Here is a 16,751-nt window from a genome sequence, read left to right as displayed (position 1 = left end):
ATATGTTCAACTGGAATTGTCCTTTTTTTAAAATCCTATTGACTCAAACTAGAATCACCATCTTTACTGTTTATATTTCATGTGTTTTTAGTCTATTTGGTACCAGATTATTTGGCATGGTAGCCACTTAAAAAGTAGAGTGCATTTGTTTCCAGTGGCACAACAGCAGAATTTGAGACAATAACTTCCTTAGTGCTGTCCCTACTCTCCTCAGCATCTTGAGCTATCACCTTATAATAGTTGACTTAAGAGAAAAAGAAATGAGGCATTTGGGCTCCCAGTTAGCCTGGAGTGATAACTGACCTCTGGCTCTTCCAAGCTGTGTGGCCTTGGGCAAGACACATAACCTGAGACTCCATTTGCCTTTGGCAGAATGATACTAATCCCCACCAGTAAATCATCTGCCTGTTGTGTAGAGAGTAGACTAGCTGCACGCTGGACTCTCCCAAGGAGCTTTAACCACACTGATGCCTGAGTCCCACCCCCAGAGATTCTGATTTCACCTCGAGGATAGGAGATGAAACAAGGAGTAGTGATGGTGGTATGGACTACGAGGCAGCAGGAAGGCGACAAGAAGGGAATACAGTCTGAAGGTCGATCTAACAGATTTATGCATGGATAGGACGGTGGTGCATGAAAGAGAGGAGTGGAGAATCAATAAAATTTTGGGCCCTGAGCCCAAAATGACAGTGCCATTTACTGAGATAGAAAACACTGTCATGAAGGACTGAAAACATTCTTGCATCTTAGAAAAGAGTGGGAAGGTCCACATGTGCATAATAGGTATGTTCGTGTGTATTTTTTTTTTTTTTGGTTTCTTAGAGTATCACATTTATTCTAAGATCAGGATTTCCATCTCCTATTTCCCTCCTCTTCTTTGAATATTCTTTAGAACTTCAGTAAACATAACTATTCGTGTCTTATCTATTGCAGTGGATTTTAGACATCTGGGAACTATATGGATTTAATCTGTTTGGGATTGATATTTCTATTGGCAGGACTTTTCGCCCCATAATCAGAGGTGAGGAGAACTTTCTTTCTTGTCATCATCCTGTTCTCTTGGCTCTTGAGGTGTTCCAAGCTGCCGAAGCATCCTTCAGAGTGGAGAACTTAAATGAAAGCACTTGCTATAAAGTAGGTGCTAAGCAAATGTTACTTGAATCTGTGTCTGGTGAGTGACTGGAATTAAGATCAAGCTGTTCAGTTTTGGGAAGCTGAGATTTTAACATGTTGGAGTGGTTTTAAAATCCTATGGAGTTTTCTTCACTTTGCTCACCAATGGCCAGGATGTCCCAGCAGATCTGAAGGGCTGGGTTTGTGATTCTAATTAGTGGTGGTAGCATGTAGAGGCACAAGCGTTGAATTAAGAGGCTCCCTCTACAGTGGGTGATTTTTATTTAGGGTGTTAGAAGGTTCTTGAAGCATCTGTGCAACCCATCCTCGCATCATTGTTGTTCCACCTGCAAGTTGGGTAGGACTGATGGCAATCTCACACATGTGTAAGTGTCATTGCTTTAATGTCACCGAGCACAATGCTGGGTCATCTACGTCTTTGCAGCCCACTAACTGTCATTCACACCTCCTGGTTTAATGTGCTCAGTGGAGGTTTCTATCATCTTTAAGCCACATCCTGACATACTGAAGGAAGCCAGCCATGCCTCACTTGCTTTTGTGCAGGTGACTCCTAGATCTTTGAACCTGTCTTTCTAACCAGTCTTGGTGGGTTCTTCAATATTGCCCCCAGCGCTATGGCAGAGAAGCCAACCCCAGGTCACACCCATTCTTAAGGTCATGTTGGGATGTGGTGGGGGTTCTCTGGTGCTCCTTTATGGATTTCCCATTTTTCTAGCCCTTGTTCAGTGGACTTGTTCAATACGTTACATGCCAGATTGTGCCACTGTTTGTCTTCAACAGGCAGATGAGCATGTCACCCCTTTTCTTATCCTGGGCTGTGTTCTATAGCATAACATGGTCTTGCTTGTGGGCAGCTTATGTTGCTGTGTGTGCTTACTGACTTCTCTGCCAAAGTCATAGTTAGCAAGTAGGCTTTAGGTTCCTCACTAGGTGTTATTGATGGTTGAGACCTTGTTAAGAAACAAAGAAGAATTATTATTTCTCTCTTACAAAGTCACAATGGAGGTAAGAAGCAGGTGCCTGTCAAACTCCACTGACTCATCCTGCGAATAATACAACAGCAAAACGATGTTATTTGACTGCTTCTGCTTCCTTAAATAAAATGAGAACTAGTCTGTTGGAACCAGTCATGTGTTCACCTATTTTTACATTGTAAGATGCATAAATAGCTCTAAAAATGAAGGTTGTAATAATTCAGATAATTTTCATGGTGGTTTATTCGTATTTTTTCCCTAGTGTGTTTTAAGGGCCGGCTCATTCAGAGCTATAATTCAGTTATATCTTCCTATGAATGCATTGCTACTGAAGTCTGTAGGGTAAACTAGCCTGCAAAGATCTTTATCAATTCAATAATGCTTTTCTCCATGTCTAAAGTGATTAAAACTTTTGTTGCACATGGCACTGTATTTGTGGTTCTCTGATGACCTCATAATTGTCTTTTTTTAATCTTTTTAAAAAGATAGCCTTGTGGAACTGTAGAGCTGGAGGGAACTTGGAGCTCATACAGTACAACACAGCCCTGACACTGCCTGCCTAGGCTTTGGTTACCCAGTTCCTGCTTGAATACCTCGCAGTGATGGGAACTGTGCCCCCCTTGTAAAACAGCTCATTTCATTCTCAGCCAGGTTGAATTCTTAGCAAGTGCTCTCTTGCTAAGAAAGCAATAAAAGCAATGAAACCTTTTATCTGATCCACGTTTTCCTGGGCCAAATGCCCCCCATGTTGTATTTGCATAGTTGGGGTGTTTGTTTGTTTAGGTTTTAGTATAGAATCTTCAGTTCATTCAGGGTCCCCAAACCTTCTTGAATTCTGAGTCTTTAATGTCATCTGTACATTTAGTAGTGGTGCCCTGGATGTCCTTATCCTGTCATTGGAATCCAGGCATTCTGGCTCTGGAGCCCTCTTTAAGTTATGTATTTATTTTATCTGTCCAGGGAATCCTCTTATATCACAGCAGAGACTCATGGGACTCAGCCTTTGGGGTCACTCACTCTGCACAATATTGTCCTGTTTTTTTTTTTTTTCTCCTCTGTAATCTATTTCATTTCCTACTTCATACCTTGGGCATGCATATGGCTTCAAGGTACTATGACCCCCTCCAGCCCCATTCACTGTGAAGGTCCCTGCTCAGTGCTGAGTCTGCATGCCTATGTCTCTGGACCATAAGACCACATTCCTGGAAGGGAATCAGATTGGCCCAGCTGGTCAGGTACCCCATGTTAACCCTAGCACCCCAGGCCAAGGTAGCAGGTCAGGAGAGGATTAGAGGGGCAGAAGCCAAGGGTGTCTCAGGGTAAGCTCCTTCACATGGGCTTGCAGGCGGGGAGGGGGGGTACAAAGGGAACCTCCAGTGTGAGCCCTGTCTGCGGATGTTGGTCAACTAGTTAAGAATTCATATCATTACATAATTATGGAATCATGTCTCTATTTAAAAGAATAGGGCTTCGCTAAAAGCCTTGTTGAAATCCAAGGCTAAAGCCTCTATTTTGTTTTTTTCTTAAAGACTTCATTTATTTATTTGAGACAGAGAGCACACACACAAGCAGGGGGAGAGGGAAAGGGAAAAACACACTCCCCACTGAGGAGGGAGCCCAATGCAGGGCTTGATCCTGGGACCCCTAGATAATGACCTGAGCCGAAGGCAGTTGCTTAACCAACTGAGCCACCCAGGCACCCCTAAAGGCTCTATTTTAAAAAAAGGAAAGAAAGTCTGTGGAGGTTTGCTGGTCCCTGAAGATCACCTCCTTCCTTTAAACCATTCTTTTAATCATCTACACTTGATTTTTGACTGGCATTGACTCCAGACGCATTAGCCGGTAACAGTATTGTTTAGACTTAGGTAATACAAAAAATCTTTTTTAAAGGGGAAAATTTTTTTTTAATCTCTAACTATATAACCTGTGTTATGAGAAATACCACTTTTAGGACAGTGAAGCCCTATTCAATGTTAACTGAATTCTCAATGCTGAAGGGAAAAGTTTTTAACTTTGAGTTATTTTCAGATTTTTACCATAAATCCTTTAGAAATTGTAGTTCCCATTATATAAATTTGTGAGCTCTGAAAGACCTCTGTAGACTATGTTCATAAACAGTTTCTAATGTACAGGATTCCTTTAATTTCCTGTCCAGAACACTGGGACAGCAGTTTCTTACCTCCAACTTTTGGAACCTCTCTCATTCACTGTGGTTCTTCTGTGATTAGTGACAATCCACTTAATGATTCTGCAGGTTCTCACAGTTCTGTAGGTTTAAAAATATATACATGTCTCTAAGTACGTATATGTGTATAGATGTAGACGTAGATAAGCTACAAGTAGGAGTTCATTTAGAGCAGCTAGGTGATGGCTTTTTTTTTTTTTTTTAGCAAGCTCCTCCTTTCATTTTTGTTTTGGTGCCTCCAACGAATGTTTCTTTTAACTTTTCTAAGAAAGTCTTAAGTTGATTACCTTTGATAGAGAATGACGTGAAGTAGGAGCTGAGAAGTTCTGTTTTTATTATCTCTTAACATTATGCCATCAGTTGCAGGTAGCAGACCTATCCCAGCAATTCCTTCTGCCCCCAAATGGAAGGAAGAAAACATTTCAGTCTTCGCTAACATTTTTTTAAAGCACATTTCCTTCATTCTCAGATGTCTGTGTATCTGTTATTATTCGCTCTTGAACATGTGAGCCAATTTCCAACCTTTTCCATGATCTTGTTTATCTTCTTTTACTTGTGTGTGGCAGCACTGGTCTCTTTGAAGACGCCTCCCTTTCCCCCTCATCAGGACCTTTCACAGTCAGTCAGCATGTTGCCTTTAAAAAAATATTTATTTATTTATTTATTTATTTATTTATTTATTTATTTATTTGAGAGAGTGTGTGTGTGCACACAAGTAGGGGGAGGGGCAGAGCGGGGGAGAGGGATGGAGAGGAAGAAGCAGACTCTCCACTGAGCAGGGAGCCCGATGTGGGGTTCGATCCCAGGACCCCGGGACCATGACCTGAGCCGAAGGCACAAGCTTAACCGACTGAGCCACCCAGGCACCCTGGGTTGCTTTAGACAGCCTTCTAGACTTCTGCCCTTTTTGGGTCTTGATGATAACTTGAAATGTGTCCTTCTAGAGTCTAGAATACATGTCTGGCTTGACCTGATATTCCCCTTTTTGCCTGTTAAAAGCTCTTTGGTACAGTTATGTTTTCTACAAGTTTCATTTCTACTTTATCCCTTTTGCATTGATTAGAGCCTAGTCCATAGTAGCAATTCCTCATCTTGTTTCCTGCACCTTCTCAGAGATGAATTTGATGCCAAGACAATCAGTAGTGCTTTTAGCTAATTGAGACTTGTGGGAGATGCCTGATAGATATCTGGCAGTTGAAACCCCTCATTGCTAGTGCAGTCTGTTTCTGTGCCAATTTTTAAGTCTATATTGGGAACATACCGTTTCTTTCTTTTATCTGACCAAATGATCTATGGGCTATTCCCAAGGAGAGATCATTAAATTCCTTCCATCTTTTATTGTTCTTCTTCCTTTCCTGTTAAGCATGATTTGGCATTAATAAAATTTTTCATTATTATTTCTAGCAATTAAGCATGCCCAAGATGATTATTTTTCTAGGTTAATATCTAAGGCTGGTGGCCAAGGAAATTGAGTGCTTACTTTTTTGAGGTTCAGCACTAGGCATGCCATAGATTTTCATGTCATACTTGCTTAAGGATAGCCTGTCTTCCTAATGTCAGGAATACTTTTTTTAGTGTCCACCACTTAGAGTTCAGAGTACTACTTTTGGAGCTTGCTGCAATTCAGCGTGAGTTCAGGAAGTAATAAGCCATTTTTTTCCTGTTCTAGATAAGAAATACTGTCTATGTGGTTGCACATTTGTTTATTTTTAGATCAGTTCCCACAAAGACACTTAAAGGAATATATCATTTACCATGTATTGTATGACAGGTCCTGATAGAATATATTAGTGGGTATCAGGATAGGCACAGAACTTCTAGGAATTTTTGGATGCCTGATAGTAAAATAGAAAATTTAGTGAACATTTATTACATGCAAGAGACTTTCCTGAAGTGTTCTTTTTTACTTCCCCATATTAGAATAACATACCTGACAGTTACTTACATGTGCCCTTATGCCTGTCCTGTCTCAGTGTAAAAGTTAGGTATATTTCTAACATCTATTCTTTTTCTCTGTTGCTATGTATAAGTATATAGGTCAAAAGATGAATATTGGAATGGTCAAAAGACCACTATCTTAAAAAATCTGTAGGTGACACTTCAAGGAGGAATGGTCAGGGAGGGTGCTTTAACATCGAAGTAGCATCTAACAAGGCCATGAGGGTGGGAGAGATTTATGGTTGGAAAAACTATTGAGGTGGAATAGGGCAGGTAGAGGAGAAATAGAGTTAGAAGTCAGGTCAAGCTTAATTGTTGCATGAATGAATACATCCGTCAATGTTAGAGCTTTAGAGCTAGGTTGGACTTTAATCAGTGTCCATGTATTGTCCTGGCTATGGTACTCACTGGCTCTCTGACCATGAGCAGTGCTCCATGAGAAGTAGTTTCCTTATCTTCATCGTTTTGAGAAGAATTATTTAAAAAAAGAAGTGAACCATTGTGTAAGATGAAAACCAATTTTTTTGAAGCAAATAACCATGCTTTACATCACTGGAGTAAGCGGATGTCCTTTGTTACAACATTTTGTTATAACTCAGTTGGGCTTGAGGGTAAGGAGCTACCATCACATTTGCATGAACAAGAAGGTAAAGGAGAGGAAGCTAGGGATGTAGAAGGCTTTTGGCTGTTGTGCAAATTCCTTAGGGCAACAACCCAAAGTTATCCCAGAACATGCTGGACTCAGGGCTTGGTTAGGGCAGCTGTTAACATCAGAGGAGATCTGATCTAGCAAGTAGGGCCAGTTGGGGAAGGTTCTAGGCAGCCTGGTGATTTTGTGGTCAGGGTAGTTGCATTATGGTTCCAGGTCATCATTCCATGCAGAGCAGGAAAGTCAGCTAGTGATTGGTGGCCTGGAGCAGGTATGGTGTCAATATCCTACATTAGATGGGCATTGGGAGAGAACTTCAAGCAAAAGACTGAAATGCCTTTGCTAAAATTCCGTAATATGGAAGCTGAGCATATTCTTTAAGTAGGTAAAATAGTTCCCAGAATCAAATGAGAAACTTTACAGGTGGGTCAAGGATGATCCAAGGCAGCTTGACTAATAAATGGTTAGTTCAGGTGTCTTACTGTGCTCAACCTTTTCTTATGTCCAAACTGCAAACTGACTGTGATTCGTTTACACGTGGACCGTGTGCCGACCTCTAAGTCAGAAAGGGAATATAGTATCTTGATGTGCCAGTCCCTAAAGACTGCCTACAGTTGGGGAAGGGGAGTTCTCCAAAGAAAACCAAAGGATTTTTCAGGAGAAGCAGACGTTGAGGTGAAATGAGCAGCAGATACCCACTGCACTGAGCCTAAATCAACACCGTATAGGAAGGTATACTGATGCAATAGAAAATTTCATTTCCCTTCTGGCTATTGAAGTCATGGGCTAGAAATTCGAGATAGATTGCTAAATAGTTTCTATTTAATTTCCATACTTTTAAAGGTGTTTGATTTCTTCAATGCCGTCTTTGAAAATGTAGTGTGAGTCTTAACCTTTAAAGCACCCATTTCATTGTTTTCCAGAGTGGTGGTTTCTTCCTTTTGTACCCTTTCTGAGCAGCTGCTATCAAGATCACAAGTGAACATTTGAAATCACTGTTCTGCTCCAACAATGCAGGATATGGGATTTCGAATCTCTTTTGTAGCTCAAATAACTGCTTTTATATTTCTAATTAAACAAACCATTTATGTAGTAAGATACTATTAAAAACAAAATAAATACAAACCTGTAAATTATATTTAGCTGAAGATTGCTTTGTTCCAGAAACTTGAGCCAAAAAAAAAAAAACAACCTATTACATGAGGACTTTTAATTGCTAATTTTTTCAGAAAAAATAAAAACCTATTTAAATTTTGGAAATGCTCATGATTTCCTAATAAGTAGCCCCCAACTTTAATCACACCTAAGTTCTGTAGTTTGTGCCTCTTAAGTCTCTGGCTAGTTTTCCAGTTAATCTTTTAAAAGATTCCATGACTGTTGCAGGCATGACTGTCTGATGACCTCATTCTGTGTCAAAAACCATAAGCAATTACTGTGACCTCTTTAATGTCTCATATTGGAGGCCACTGAGCAAAAGGATATACAACAACTGGACTCTCCTGAATGTGTTAGGAGATAATATAATAGATACTCTGATTCCAGCTTTAGCCTTACTTTATAATTGCAATAAAGTTGAGTCTGCAAAAACTCAGTGGTTCTATAACCATATTACCAGGCAACAGAATGACTTTGTGTTTTGTTCTCTTTCCCCTCCTACCTACCCACCCCTGCTTTTCTGTTGCATAACCCCCCACATAGATGACAATTTAGGGGAAAACATTTACTGATTTTGTATTAATTAATAAAATTGTAAGGTAAAGTCCATTATTTTACTGTCTAGATGTATTAACTGGTCGCAACCTTAATTAAATATCCCAAAATTTAAAAAAATATTAATACCTACATTAGTGTCTTTAAGACCTGTTTTCCCCATCTCAAGTATTTTGAAGAGGAGATTAACTTTATAATATCTGGCTAGAGGACAGGCTGATAGGAGTTGTATGAGTGACAAGTATTGTGCTACATTGCTCACATAATGTCATTTAGTAACTATTTTATGCATGAGGACACTAAGGCTCAGAACATAAAATAATTTGGACAGTGTTCCATACAAATGGGTATACAGGTCTAACCATAAAGGCTATTCCTTTTTCCCACAGTCTGCCTTTCTGCTCATAGTAATAAAAATAATAGCTATAATTTTTATATGTGCATGAGGAGCCAGGCACTGTCCCGCATACTTTACGCCCATGCATTATTTCATTTAATCCCCACAAAAGCCTGTGAAACAAGGTAGACAACTAAAGTTAAGTCATTTGCCTAAGGCAGCCAGAGCTCACAACTGATGGACCTGAACTGTATCTCTCACACTGTGCGTGGTCTGTGTTCCCAGTTACAATTCTGTAATGCCTTCCTTGAGTGTACCTGTGTTTGCGGTATCATCGGTTGATATGTTATAAAAAGAAAAAGATGCATGATTTTTAAGGATAGGATTCGTTGACTCTAAAGAGAATTCTATTAAGTGGTTAATCGTTTGTTGCATTTAAAATCCTAAATTTCTCTCAATTCTTGGGCTTTGGCTTGGAGTAGCATCAGATAGTGGGTAACTGTGGCATCATACATGGGTGGAATGGTAATGCTTGGCCTGGAGAGACTGTGAGGGTCAGGGCGGCACCACCTCCAAAAAAAATATCATGTATACATCCATTTCATCTCTGTCACCACTGTCTCACCCAGGCCCCTTCATCTTTTTCCTGGATGATCACAGTAGCCTCAAATTGATCTTCCCACCTAAAACTTTTCAGGGGATTCCTACTGTGTAAAGAATCTAAGTTCAAGCTTCTTATTGCTTACCCAATCTGGCCCTGCCTCTCCCTATGTGATGCCCTGTTCACTATCACCGATCCTCATGTACACGGAAGTGCCAACCTGATTCTTACCTCGAGGGCTTTGTTCCTGCTCTTCCCCAGCTGGGTTTACACTGTCGCTTCTTTAGTTCCTTATTGAGGTCCCAACTCGGCCTGTCCTTGGAGAGGCCTTCCCTCCCCCATCAGTATAAAGCAGCACCAGCCATAGTGTTGTCAGCAACGACAGTGAGGCCAGCCAACATTTAGTGAGCTCTTACTCCACACCAGGCATTGTTTTCTACATTTACTAAGTCACGGGGGCCTCGTGAACCCCCCTTTGAAGTAGACACTGTTATCATCTCTGTCACAGAAATGATGAAACTGAAGCCCAGAGAGTTCTTTCAATCATTCTGTCAACCGCTTGTTGTATTTTCTTCACACCTACCATGATCTGTAATTATCTTGCTCTCCTCTAGAAACTAAGTTGCTGAGAGAAGGGACCTAATCTTATTTTCTGCTTTTCCTGAAGCTTTTTAAAAAATGCCTGGGACACAGGAGGCATTTATGTCGAAATATGTTCAGTGAATGAATAAACAATCTGACAGATTAGGTCATGATATTTATGATGAGAAATAGAACATTTCAAAGATGATACTTCAGCTGTAATTGTACGGAAAGGACTCAGAGCCCTTCACTTAAATAATTGTTGAGCATTTTTCTTCTCTGTTGCAATATAATGCGTGCCTATAAGCACCTCACCATGAATCTGGGCAGAGGAAGAAAGACTGTATGTCAACATACTCATTAACCCAGTCGTCGCTGGTCAATAGGTGGGTGCCACGGAGCTGCTAGCAACAGATTATTGTCACGCTAATCTTCTCAAACACGGAGCACCGTTTGACTGTGTAACTGGGTTCTGCTGCAGATTAGGTAAGGCAACGTGGCTGTGAAACATCTGGCTCAAGTAGGGAGATTCTTACTTTGTTTTGCAAATTTCATTGTTCTTCTAAACAAATGATGTATTGACCTTTCCCTTCCTGGTGCGGAGCAAATACTGATTTCACAGGATTTGGAAGCTGAGAAAGAACTTCAGAGGATTAGCTTAACTTCCTCATTTTACAAGGGAAGAGAAACAACCACCCCCCCCACACACACCCACCCCCCACCCCACTCCACCCCGCAGGATGAAGTGGTTTTCACAGGGTCACAGAAGTAATAAGTGGAAGAACCAGAGCTTGCCTCACAACCACCAAGCGAGTTTAATACAAAACACTGTTAGGGGAAGAAGAGCACTTGTTCACTTCGGGGCCAGGATCAGAATGCTGACCCATCAGCATCTTCTATTTCCTTGAGTAGGAGAAATATTGCTGGAAGCCAAAATGGCTGCCAGGAGGATGTTGCTTCTCTATCCCTCTTTAGTAATACAAAGTAATATCTGCTTGTAGCACATTCAGTAGCTTAAAATGCTATGTCACTCTTTGTTTCCCTGTATTGAAACTCTTGGTCCTTCAGAAGCCTGGAAATAGCATTTGGTCATTTTATAACTAAGAATGAAGAATTTGGCCTGGTAAAAGTCCCTGGTTTGCTGTGTGTTCTAAGTAATTTTATCATTTAAGTACTGAGTAACTTTATCATTAATTGAAATAGTTAACAACAGTGCTTTTGAAAACAAAAATGCTTTTCTGCTGGGGAAATAATACGATATTACAAACACTAAATACGGAATTTTCACAGTATCTGGAATTCTGAATTACTGAATCATTGTCTATTCTATTTTGCATAAATAAGGAAAAGTCTTCTCCTTATTCATTTCAATAAAAGCTAGTGCAGAATAGTTTATTTTAGGAGACTGGTTTGCTTCTGGCTGGTTTTAAGACATTACGGACATTGGAGAGTACAACACCAAAAGAAGCTAAGGTAGTTCAGAAGGAATTATTGAGACCTACTTCATTTTTGTTCCTTACAGTGCTGGGTGTGGGACTATGTCCACCAGGTTCTTCGCTCTGTAGAACTTTTAGTTTAAGAAGAGTAATGATGCCATTAGTGGAGTCAGATGCCCAAAGCGAGCAGTGAGGACACTGGGATGAATGCTTGAATTATTTTCCTGGAGAATTCAAAATGAAGGAGTGTGGATCTGGTGTCACTATCATTACTTTGTATGTCTGTACTTGGGGTCATATTGAGTACTTGGGACCATATAGAGATGCCCCCCAAGAACTTGAAAATAAGGGAAATGGGTTTGCTTTGTTATTTCTTTGTAAGCTCAACTCAAGGGAGGGACAGAGCCACCTGCAAGAGAGGCAGATCTGTTACTAGGTGTGCAGGGTTTGATGGTCAAATCCCATTGCCACATTAAATGTGAGTTGCTGTTTGGAGATGGATATGGTCAGGAAAAGGGTGAGTCAGGGAGTTAAACATTGGTAGCACTCTTCTCAGCTTTGTGGAAGGAAAAAGAACTGTGTTGAACAAATTTTCAGTATGATGGCCCCATTGCCAAGGTATCCCAACAGACTTTGAAGATTTTGGTTCTACAGGTGCATCTACCCTTGTTGTGGAATTGGGTCCATCAGGCTGTGCAAGCCCAATGCTGTTAGACTTGTCATCTCCCAGTGGATTAATTCATCAGATGTTGAAGGAGTGTAGATTGATGTGTTACCCATATGTCCAAGAACCAACCTGCTTGTTTCTACAGTGTAAGATAAGAGTTCATCGAAGGGTCTAATTATAATAGTTAACAAACTTTCACATTCCAAATTAGTAAGAGTGCCAGTCTTTTTCCCAGATACATTCATGGATTATTCCTGAGGACCTGTGGGGTTAGGTGCATTCACTGAGATATTCCTGAGGTTGCTGTGCCTGCTCACTTCTAGCTCACTGCCTACCGCTAGGAATAAATAGCAATTTGGGGGCATACACAAGGTGGTACCTGTAACGTCTGGCCTTCAACGTCCTGGGAGTGGGCCTCAGGTGCCTGCAGGGTCTCTGTTACTGCTAATGGAGGAGCCGAGCTCCCTGGAGCCCTGAGGGAGGTGACTACCGGCCCCCACGGGCTGAGTGCCTGGCTCCCAGCTTTCAGTGCAGATCTCCCTCCCTCCTCCAGTATCACCCCTGCTCAGGGCATCCCACTGCCTGAGCTCCAAGGGTTCTGCTCCATGTGCTCAGCTTCACCTGCACTATCTTTCTAAGGCTTTTTTCTGTTGTGCCTGAATGAAGCAGGCTTGTGGCATCTGCAATATTTTGTGCTTAGAACCATCCAGCCCCCCTACTGGATGAGAACAGGTCACTAGTCTAGACATTCCCCCCACCCCGATTTTGGGGAGTTTTTTCGTTCGAGGTCCCTTATGTTCAGACCTTGGGTAGGGCCCTGCTGGTCCATTAGAATTGTTTCGGTTACTCTCCCATTTAAGGGAAGGAGTCAATTCCATTCCCTTTGTCCCAAGAGATCCTTTTGCTTCATAGATATTCTTGACTATAAATTAACATGTGAGGGGGAGATGTGATGTCCAGTGCCACCTGGCAGCATTTGAGACCCCAATATAAATGGCTATGGAGTGACACCTAACTCTTCAGCGAAGAACATCCAAGGACCATGCCCTCAAAAGTCCAGCTACATAAAGTAAGTACAGTCTGAGGGCTTCAGAGCAGAGAACTGGTTTTTCCTGAGGCTCTCTGTCCAGTTGAGGTGCCAGAAATAGGACATTATGATTTTTGTGCTGTCATTAAGGAAAATCTCATAAAAGATTTTTAAGAAATTTTTTAAAAATTTATTTCCTTCTATTTAATGTTCCATATCTTAGTCCGTTCAGGCTGCTGTAACAATACCACGGACTGGGTGGCTTCTGAACAACAGAGCTGTATTACTCACCGTTCTGGAGCCTGAGAGGTCCAAGATGAAGGCACCAGCAGAGTCACTGTCTGGTGAGGGCTCACTTCCTGGTTATTGATCATCCTCTCAATGTGTCCCCACATGGGGAAAGGGACAAGGGATCTCTCTAGGTCTCTTTTGTGAGGATACTAGTCCCATTTATGAGGGCTCCACCTTCATGACCTGATAACCTCCCAAATGCCCTACCTCCTAATACCACCAATTTGGGGATTACATGTTTACATATGAATTTTGGGAAGACACAAACATCCAGTCTATAGCAATCAATAGATAAGATTTTGATTGTATAAAACTGGGGGGGGGGAGTTTGTATCTAAAACATGGTGTAGTGAAAGGTAACTATTCACCATGTGACCATAGGCAAAGCTGCTAATGTGTCTGAAACTGTAAAATGGATATGACAGTACTTAATTTGGAGCCATGTGGCCTTTGGAGTGACCATTCTCACTCTGCGCCTCTCTACTTGGAAAGCTTTCGGTGGCCTGCTGCCAACCAGAGGATGCCTTCCAGGCTTCTGCCCAAGTGTGAGAGGTCTTCCAAGATCTGGCCTGTGTGCTTTTCAGCACACCTCACCTGTCTTTACCTTGCCCCTTGTCGCCCACCGTGTGAATTCCCCTGCACACACTACCCTGGTCCCCATACTCACGTTGCCCACCTTTGTAGAAAGCCTAAATGATCTTCTGGTTTCATATAGCAGCAAAATCCCACAGACAAGCTTTCCCTTTACAGTTTGTTACCAGCACTTGGCTGTCATTAGTGTCCTTATCAATGGGTGGAGAAAAATTTACTTGCCCTCAGTGGGAGGGTGGGAAGGGGAACGGCCAAATAACCACTCCTTTGTCATTTGATATTTATTCAGCAAACATTTATTGAGTACCTGCTGTTTGTTGGTACTGGTGTTAGGAAGATGAGTAACCCAGCATCTGTGGCCTCAGGGAGTTCCCATTCGGGTAGGGAGAGACAGACTCAGAAGCAGGCAGTAACAAAACCTTCTGATAAGTGTTTTGATAACACTTTGGTAAGTGTTCTGAAGGGGAAGTGCAGAGGCCCGTGGGAATACAGAGAAGAATCACTGACTTAGCATTATAGAACACTTCAGAAGACATGTTCAATAGGTCAGCAGGTTTTATGGGAGGAGTTGGCTTGGCTAGATAAAGAAGAAAAGAAAAATGGCTATCTAATATAGAGTACTGTTGATGGCCTTTTCTGGGAAAGGGGTAAGGACTGATTTAATCTAGTCTCATTTAATTCTCACTAGACAATAAAATAAGCAGTTTACATTTTTTTCCCCATTCTTCTGGAACTTGTGTTTTTAAAAAGTGTTGTCAATAGGGTGACAAGATGTTACCCCATTGAAATTGGCAGAATCTGCTGCATTGTTAGAATGATCCTGAGATGACTTGAAATGGTCTCAAGAAATTTAAAACTCCGTTGTCATTTAAAACTCATAAATTGTCATTAGTGGAAAGATTAAGATTATCACAGTGAGTTGTGGTCACACCACAGCATGGTGTTTGCCTATTTAAACCTTAATGGGTATCTTTTTTTCTGTCTTCATCAAAAAGAAAAAAAAAGAAAGAAATACCGGAAAGGTATTAAATGTGTATACTTATGTTTTAAATTACCCCTCTCTTAGTTTTGTCTAAAACTCTAATGGAAACTAGTTTAAAATTTTTTGTTACTTTTGGATGTATTCTTACATAATGGAAGGAAATAAGTTGAACATTTATGGAGGAACGATGAGTAAAAATTGCAAAATGATGTTACTGTTTTTGAAATGGTCAGTTTTTACATGACTCTTAAATGCTGCCTTTCAGGGATTCCTGGGTGGCTCCTTCAGTTAAGCGGCTGCCTTCGGCCCAGGTCATGATCCCAGGGTCCTGGGATCGAGTCCCACATCGGGCTCCTTGCTCAGCAGGGAGCCTGCTTCGCCCTCTCTCTCCCTCTGCTTGTGCTCTCTCTGTCAAATAAATAAAATCTTTAAATGCTGCCTTTCAAGTTTAGTAGAAATAGGAGATGTGGGGATTTTCCTTTTACTGCAAAAGAAGCAAGAACATCAATCAGGTGGAAGCATGCAGCTTTTAACATAATTTAGAATCCCAAGTAGTTATGAAGTATGTTTTTGTCTGGATACTAACATGAAAGATTTCTTACTGAATAAGAAGACTGTTTCTCTTTAAGGTTATGAGAAGACTGATGATGTCTCAGAGAAGACTTCACTGGCTGACCAGGAGGAAGTACGGACTATATTCATCAACCAGCCACAGCTGACAAAATTCTGCAATAATCATGTCAGGTAGGACCTACGAAAGATCTCTGTGGGACCAGCTATCACAGCGGAACCCAGTAGGCCATCTCCCCTCTCTGACCAAAACAAAAATACTTACAGAAAGCTTTCAGTTAAATCGGTTACTATTTGAGAGCTCACTGGAGGCAGTATGAATCGGCTCTTTTCTCCATCTTCTGGCCAATAAAGAGATGGGAATAAGAATCTGGAAGTTGGAAGGAGAAGAAAGGATAAACAGCCATACTCTCCCAATTATATTTATAGTGTCTGGACAGTGAAAGCTGCTTATGGATTAGTAGAAATTAAAATTTAATGGATATATACCTTTGTCTCAAACCTGTTAATAGAGTGATGAATTATTGTTTTTGGCCAACAAGTCTTAACATTTTAGAAGAGGTCTTTGCAGTTCTTCACCCAGAACTCCATTTTGTTACATAGTCTTTAAATATTGGCCTTTGATAGTTGTAAAATTCAGTGTGGTGTTGAGGAATGGAGGGCTGTGAGAATTACTTCACCGTTACATTTTCCTTCCAACGATAGTATAAAAAGTATCACTGTTGTAAGCACTGTTCACTGTTACATTTTCCTTCCAACAATAGTATAAAAAGTATCACTTTTGTAAGCACTGTTCACTAAGTGTCCTCTGAATGGAGTGAACATGAACACCCCCTTACCCCTTACGCTAGCCCAGGGTTTCTCCTGTGGCAAAATTCCTGGATTTGAGAAAAACCCCATTTACAATTAATATTTACAACTTCACATTCTAGAGTAACTTTCTCAGTTGGGGGGATGTGGTATGCATTCCTGCAATCTCCTATTTTTTAAATTTTTAAAAGATTTTGTGGAAAGCATTAAACGTAAAAGTAAATAGCACAACGAACCCCCTTGTACCCATCATCCAGCTTCACAATT

General features: G+C 41.0%; 1 protein-coding gene across 4 annotated transcripts in view; it reads left to right on the top strand.

Moving 5' to 3' along the window:
* The window catches only part of ATP8A1 (ATPase phospholipid transporting 8A1), a 219,405-nt gene that overhangs the window by 18,148 nt on the left and 184,506 nt on the right, over window positions 1-16,751 (top strand). For all 4 annotated transcript variants that reach the window (XM_073891594.1, XM_073891595.1, XM_025887328.2 and 1 more), the window contains exon 2: window positions 15,734-15,848. In XM_073891594.1, coding sequence (XP_073747695.1) covers window positions 15,734-15,848 — 115 coding nt within the window. The remainder of the gene's footprint in view (window positions 1-15,733; window positions 15,849-16,751) is intronic.

This window comes from Callorhinus ursinus, unplaced genomic scaffold (assembly GCF_003265705.2).
Source record: "Callorhinus ursinus isolate GAN/ISIS: 27379988/994484 unplaced genomic scaffold, GSC_fseal_2.0 scaffold4, whole genome shotgun sequence".
Lineage (NCBI taxonomy): Eukaryota > Metazoa > Chordata > Mammalia > Carnivora > Otariidae > Callorhinus > Callorhinus ursinus.
Note: the sequence above shows the minus strand (reverse complement) of the source record. Positions and strands in the feature narration are given on the sequence as shown.